Source organism: Plasmodium reichenowi, chromosome 6 (genome assembly GCF_001601855.1).
Source record: "Plasmodium reichenowi strain SY57 chromosome 6, whole genome shotgun sequence".
Lineage (NCBI taxonomy): Eukaryota > Apicomplexa > Aconoidasida > Haemosporida > Plasmodiidae > Plasmodium > Plasmodium reichenowi.
The window spans coordinates 466,022-474,281 of NC_033651.1; the positions used below are offsets into that span (position 1 = coordinate 466,022).

General features: G+C 18.9%; 2 protein-coding genes across 2 annotated transcripts; one reads left to right on the plus strand and one right to left on the minus strand.

Moving 5' to 3' along the window:
- Positions 1 to 635: 635 nt before the first annotated feature.
- On the plus strand, positions 636 to 1,015 carry PRSY57_0611900 (hypothetical protein; the record flags this gene model as incomplete). The annotated part of the gene is made up of 2 exons (XM_012906495.1): positions 636 to 675; positions 873 to 1,015. The coding sequence occupies 2 exons, from the start codon at positions 636 to 638 to the stop codon at positions 1,013 to 1,015; spliced, it is 183 nt and encodes a 60-aa protein (XP_012761949.1).
- A 429-nt stretch (positions 1,016 to 1,444) lies between these two features.
- PRSY57_0612000 (rhoptry protein, putative) lies at positions 1,445 to 6,206 on the minus strand (the record flags this gene model as incomplete). Its single annotated transcript, XM_020114605.1, has 4 exons — positions 1,445 to 5,289; positions 5,483 to 5,651; positions 5,817 to 5,876; positions 6,012 to 6,206. The coding sequence occupies 4 exons, from the start codon at positions 6,204 to 6,206 to the stop codon at positions 1,445 to 1,447; spliced, it is 4,269 nt and encodes a 1,422-aa protein (XP_019970676.1).
- Positions 6,207 to 8,260: the final 2,054 nt, after the last annotated feature.

The window sequence follows — 8,260 nt, forward strand, 5'->3', positions numbered from 1 at the left end:
ATGTATATATTTGTAATACTTATAAATCCTTTTAAAAAGATTTTATGCCATTTGAATTTTCCTTTTGAAAAAAAAAGGGGAAAAAAAAAGAGGAAAAAAAAAGAGGAAACGATTTAATACACACACGTATTATATATTATATATATATGTAAATGTATATGGATACTATATTTCATTTTATAAAAAAATATTTTTAAATTATTCCTTTTTATTTTTCATCTAAGTTGTTATATTATTATATTATTTATATATATATAATATATATATATATATATATATTTTTTTTTTTTTTGTTATTCTTTTTAAATAATTTTATTCACAATATAAACTTTTTCTATTTATTTTTTTTAAAATATAAAACAATTTAAGTTGGAATTTTTTTTTTTTTCCCCCCTCTAATTTCATCGTTCCAAAAAAAAAAAAAAAAAAATAAGGAACATACTTTTATATACTTAGCCATTTATGCGATATAAATTAAAAAAGGATTTATTTTTTGTATCAATATTTAATATACCATTATAATAAAAATAAATATTTTTATCATGTGCTTACGAATGTTATAATTAAAAAAAAAAGTAAAAAGGATTATAACATATAAGATAATTTACAGAATTTCTGATCATGATATGACAAATATGAAAAGGTTTCTTAGTTGGTGTACTTGTGTAGTTATAGGTACCTAAAAATAATGTAAAATAAAATGCATACAATATATGTTTATATATATTTATTTCTTTGTTTATTTGTTTATTTGTTTATTCTTGGTATATATAACATTAAATGTAAACCCCCCTTTTCCCATCTTTTTATTTCATTTTTTTTAAATATAACTAAAATAAAATTGAATAACGTATAACATTTTAATTGTTCAGGAACCACAATACCGTTGGGCCTTTCCACACTCAGTTTATGGTACTTAAATGTTGACAAGGAAAAAAACGAAATTCATTCTTATAATAATGAATATAGGAGAAAGCAAAGAGAGAACTTATTAAAGGAGAAAAGCATAAATTAAAAATATACACACATATATGTATATAATATTATATATATATTTTATATTTGTAATAATTTTTTTTATATAACTAATTAAGAATTTTTAAAATTCAAAATGTTTATATATCAATAGACATGTAACACATAAAATATATGTCTTTTAAGAACTTATGAAATATATACGTATATATATATATATATATATATATATATATATGTTATTAAAAAAGGACAAATCTAAAAAAACAAAAAATATGAAAACTTATTAAATTTTTAATTTAAAAAGAAAAAAAAAATTAAATGAATTATTAAGAAGAATGTTTTTATATAAAAATATGATACATAGAATTACATTTAGATACAATGTAATATGAACATGTTTGGACGTATAGAAGATGATTGTTAAAATATTATATCCTATATTTTATAAATATTATTATTATTATTATTATTCAATATTTTCGTTAACTGTATCTGTTATATAGCTTTCATTATGATATCTATCATATGGTTTATATTTTAATGTATTAATACTAGAAAAGTTGTTTGGATTGTTATATATGTTTAACAATCCTAATTTATTTATTTTATTTGTATAATTATTTAATAAATTATATTTAGAATAAGAATTTTTAATGGCATTATCTAATTCATTTTTTATTTTTTCATCTACTGTAAATTTTTGTAATTTATTATTAGATTGTTCATTATTTATTTTATTTTCTTTTTTCTCGAATTCGTTATTTATTTGATGCTTTGGCCCTAAATAAGATACGTCGTCATTATAATAATTTTGTTGAGTAATTTTATTATATGATCCTTTTAATTTATTATGATTATTGTTTTTAGAATGTTTATTTAAATGATCATTCAAGTGATCTTTCAAATATTTATTTTCATATTGTACTTGTTCATGTTTTCCGTTGTTATATATAATTTGATGTGGAAATGGTTCAACATTATTTTCCAACTCACTTTCGATTTCGTTATTTATTTTTTCGTTGAGTTCTTTTGTATTATACTTATTCATATCATACATATCGTGATTATTATTAACATTGATATTATTATTATGAATAGAATTATATATATTTTTTTTATTTATATTATCTTCATTTTGTAACATTAACTCATATTTTAGTTTTTCATTTAATTGTTCATCTACTTTATGTTGTTGTTCTTCTTCTTTTTGATGTTGAATTTCTTTTTTAATTTGTAATAATTTGTTTTGTTGTTGTTGTAAATATTTTTTTTCGTGATCAATTGCTTTTTGTTCTTGTATTTTTTTTTGTTCAAGAAATAATTTTTTTTTTTCAAATTGATTTTTTTCTTCTTCTAATTTTTTAAGTTTGTTCATAATATTTTGTTTTTCTATTTTATTTCTTTCTAAAATTTGTTCATCTTCTTTTTGTTTTTGTTCTAAAAATTGTTCAGTTAGTTTTTGTTTCTTTTCCATAAATTTTTCTTCTTGTATTTTCTTATCTTGTTCCAACATATTATGTTCTTGCATTTTTTTTTGATAAAGTAATTTTTTTTTTTCTTCTTGTATTTTCTTATCTTGTTCTAACATATTATGTTCTTGCATTTTTTTTTGATAAAGTAATTTTTTTTTTTCTTCTTGTATTTTCTTATCTTGTTCCAACATATTATGTTCTTGCATTTTTTTTTGATAGACTATTTTTTTTTTTTCTTCTTGTAATTTTTGTTTTTCTTTGTTTAATAAATCTTTTTGGTTTTGTAATTTTTTTTTTTCTTTGTTAATTATTTCATTTTCATCTTCTAATTTCTTTTTATGATCTTCTAATATTTTCTTTACTCTTTCATATTGTTTATTAAAATTTTGTTCATGTCTTTCCTTTGCTTCATTATGTTTTCCTTTTTTTATCTTTCTCAAATTAGGGTATAACTCTTCTTTATAACTTGATTCAAAATCATTAGCTACATTATCATATTTGAAGTCAGTTCCAATAAATGTATCATTTATAATAATATTATTTTTTGTTTCTTTTGTTCGTTCGATATCATCCATATTTGTATCCATAATTTTATATTTTCTCATGTTATATTTTTTTTTATAGTTTACCATATTTTTATCATATAAATCTTTATTTCCTATATTATTCATTTTTATTCTTTTCGCTTTTTCTATCTGTTCATGCATGTTATATAAATTTTGCCTGACCTGTTCAGGTAATTTTGAAGCTTGGTGTGGATTTACAATAACTTTTGATGAAACAACATTCCACCAATTTTTTTGTCCATTTTTTGCGAATTTATAAGTAGCATTAGAGATTCTTAAGAATATTGGATTTTTATTATTAACATTTTTATAGTTTTGAAAAGGGTTTTTATATAATAAGGAAAGAATATTTTTATCATTATTTGATAGTTTGATAAGAAAATTTTTGAACCATTCATTTTGTAAAATGGTTTCATCTTCTTTATCACTGAGTGTATTAAATTGCCAATCCAATCTATCAATATAAAGTACTGGAATAAAATTATACAGAAGTCTGAATTGTGTACACATATTTTTATATATATTATCCGGTTTACAATAAAATTCATATGTGTGCCATGTAGTATTATCATCAATCTTTTCTGATTCTGTTCCTTCAATAAGAATTTCTTTTCTGGTTTTTTTTATTTTCCCAAAGGATCCATATATATTCATAATTTCGAAAGACCCATACTGAGCATTCATAATCTGATTAGGTGATAAAATATTTTGTAGGAAGAAATACGCAAAATAGATAAAGAGAATAAAATAGAAATATTGTGTAGTAAATTTAAAGATGAATCTTTTATTATTTAAATAAAACATCGAAAGAATACACAATGTTAACAAATGTATAAAGAATAAACTATTATAATATATATTAACAAATCCATGTAGAAATATCTGATTAGAGTAAATTAATAAAATTACTAATAATAAAGATAATTGACTTATGATACGTGAAAATATATTTTTTGTATAACCAAATAAAAATATAACATAAGAAAGGAAAAGTACAATATATATATAAAATAATATAGAAGTAATAGGATATATAGATATTGTTATAATACTATTAAATATTATAATTAATAAAGAACAAATAATATGTATAAATATTTCTACAGAAACATTATAATTCTTTATAATATATTGTAATCCTTTTTGTGAAAATATCCAATAAAATGTATTATATAAATCATTTTTTATACTTTTCAAAATGTTTTGTTTTTTATAAAATAAATTTATTTCTTTAGAAGATGATTTAGGTATTAACGCTCGATATTGTTGTTGTTGTTCTTTCTGTTTTTGTGGTGACTGATTATTATGTATTTGTTCTTTTGTAATTTGATAATTTAATGAGTTGTTATAACTAATATCATAATTATCTTCGTCATATTCATTATCCTCTTCATCATCATAATAATAATGCTCTTCATCTCCTTGTTCATAATTATCATCATACGAAGATTGATCATTATATTTATTTAATTTATTATTTTTTTTGTGGGATTTCCCTAGATATGCTTTTTGATATTTTATATTAAAATAAGCATCGTAGATTTTAATTAAATCATCAGAATTGAAACCAGTAAAGTAAAAAATATCGAAACTTTTAAAATATCGTTTACTTTTATTTTTATTAGCCAATTTCTCTTTTACTATATTTATGATTTCATATCTTTTCCATTTAAAAAAAAACAATCTTAATAATATCTTATCATCAAAACAAAACATCAATGGAGCTATAAGCAAAAAGTAAAATAAGTACGAATTCCCAGTAATAAAATTTAAAATACAATAAATAAAAATAAGAGAACCTCCAACTAATCTAAATGATCTAATAGGAAAAAGTATGAGAAAAGAAAACACACATTCTGTTAATATACAAAATATATTATCCAATTTGCTTAATGTTATACATGAATGAAATAAATAAGAAATACTTGTTGGTAATGGCTGGGTTTCATATAAATAATATTTTCCTAATAATTTCCCCCATAAATCACTATTCTTAAATCGTATTAAACTTGTACCTATAAGAACTTTAAATACAAAACATCTACAAATGTATTTTATTAAGCATGTTGGTGAAAACCTCTTTTTTAAATGATTTCCACAAAAAGGTACTAGGAAAAAACACAAGAACAATAATTCAAGTATTTCAATTTCATATACATAATTAAACCATATATTCCCTATGCTATATATGGACTGCAGGATAATATATATGGGTACAAGGGTAACTAGGTTTGTGTAATTGAAGAAAAGACTGACACAACTAAGTACAATACCTGAAGTGGTGAATTCAAAAATGAAATAAATAAAAAAAAAAAAAAATATATATATATATATGACTAAGTAGATATTTCTTCCTTATATCTCATATTTTATATTAATACACGTTCACAATTTTATTATGTATATTTTAATATATATATATGTATACTTTTTTTTTTTTTTTTTTTTTTTTTTTTTTGTTCTTACCTATAATGGCTAGCAGATTAATATTAAAATCGCTAGCTGGTATAAACCAAAAAAGGGAGTGAAAATTTTGAAATTTAACCCATATACTTTCATTTTGAAGTTCATCGAACATTTTATCAACATAATTTTTTGCAGGAGTAAGACCATTTTCTCCAATGAGTGCCACATTCTACAAGGAATGCAAATGTACGAATGTTAATAAGTATAAAATAAATATATATATATATATATATATATATATATATATATAATATATATTATACATTTTTTTTATTTTGTGTGTATTTATTATTATTATTTTTTTTTTTTTTTTGGGTATATGGGGGAAGCATACTTGATTCCATGATACGATAAATGAAAAAATACATGATATCAACAGTATTCTAGTATAAATCTATAAATACAAATAGAAAGAATAAAGAAATTTCTTTTTTTTTTTTTTTTTTTTTTTTTTTACATATAAACTATGTATTATGTATTTTTAGAAATGCACTTATAAATATTCTTCTTATAATTTTTTATATTTTACTATTTGAGAAGACCAGAAGGTATTTTCTAGGGACTTGTTTTTATAAAAGAAAGTATCATATTGTACATTTTTTTGGAATAACGTTTTAAAAAAATTATTTATACAATATCTAATTTTACCAACTTTTTTGCTTTTATCTATATCTTTATCGTTTAGTAAAATTTTTGTTTCTTCTTTTACATCATTTTTATCCATCTTTTTTCTTCTTTTCCCTTTTGGTTCACGTATATTCTACAAGCATATATATATATATATATATATATATATGTGTATATGTGGTTGCTGTATGTGTTTGTGTTTATATATATATATATATGTGTGGTTGTCGTATATATTTGTATTTATATATTTATATTTATATGTTTATATTCATTTGTGTGTTTTTGTAAAACATGAGTATATTTCAAATTATATATCACGTGTTAAAATAAAATACAATATATCATCACTTCGTACGTTTGTTTATATTTTTTTCATTTCTACATATATACAAAAATAATATTAATTTTTAATCTTCAAATATAATAAAGAAAAAATGCAAAAATCTAGAACATATTTTCTGCTTTTTTTTTTTTTTTTTTTTTTTACCTCTAATTAATAGTTATAGAAAAATAATATATATATATATATATATATGAATATACAACAATATATAATATATATTGTACAGGTATGTCTATAAATGTACATATGAGTACAATTTCTTCACAAATAAAATGGGAGAATTACTTTTCCATTTAAATTTATTTATATGCATATTATATATATATATATATATATATATATATATATATATATATATTTATTTATTTTTTATTGTTTTATATTTTTTCTTTTTAGAACTATTTCCATTCATTTAGGATGTATGCAAAAATGGTGCATATTAAATGTATAACAGAAAGAATTTTTTTTTTTTTTTTTTTTTTTTTTTAAATAATTTGGTAATTTACTCTTGTTTCATATTATTAATACAAAATTTATGAATTCAAATAAAAAAAGAAAAATATGAACACCCATATAATAATAAGTTGATATATCACATTTATTATATTTGAGGGAACAGATAAAAATAAAAATAAAAGTAATAATATAATTATATTTATACTGTTCATATTTCAAAAGATATAAAAATATAATACAACCATAAGACAAATACATATTGTGTGTATTATATTAACATTGAATGAGAGGGTTGGGGGGTAGGAAACAAATCGGTGAACACATAAATAACTTCTATATATATAGAAAATATATATATATATATATATATTCAATTTTATAAAAAAATAAAAAATACTAAATAGAATATATTTTGTAACAAATCATGATATATGTATCTAATATCTTGTATTATGTTTTCTCCCTTTTTTTTTTTTTTTTTTTTTTTTTTTTTTTATAATATATTCATAAAACCGTTATAGTTCATATGGTTTAATTTGTTATACGATTCACAAAAATAATATGCATTTCCCCATTAGTTAAAAAAAAAAAAAAATTTAGATAACAAGAAATATATCTACATTTTTTTGATGGTTTTAATATATCCGTATATTGTCATATAACCGATTTTTAAAAAATACATATGATACTTCAAATGAATAAATCTAATAACTCATATGAGGACATAATAATATGAATATAAAAAAGTAAAAAAAAAAAAAAAAAATATATATATATATATATATAAAACCTTTGCATTATATCGATAACTTTTTCCCTTTAAATATATGGTATACTTTTTATTTTTCATTTTTTCTTAAATTGGGTATGTATGGTATAAATATTTGAATATATTTTTTTGGCTTACAAAAAAATGTTCAAAACATTAACAGTTTGATAAAATAAATAAATAACAATAAGGGAAATATTATATATATATATATATATATATATATTTATTTATTTATTATATAATATGTGCATAAAAAATGTATGTGCCTTATTATAATTTTACTAAACATATAATTATTAGTACAATATATTTTTTTATTATAATTTATATATTCTTAAAATTAACAAATGTTATAAATATATATACATATATATATTTTTGAAGGAAAAGAATTTAAAAAAAAGAAAAAGAAAAAAAAAAAAAAATATATATATATATATATATATACAAGTGTATGTTTTTTTTTTTTTTTTTTTTTTTTTTTTTTTTTATATATTTTTTTTTTTGTTTTTTTTTTTTAAATTTTTTTTAATTTTTTTATTTTTTTTTTTTTTTTTTTTTTTTTTTTTTTTTTTTT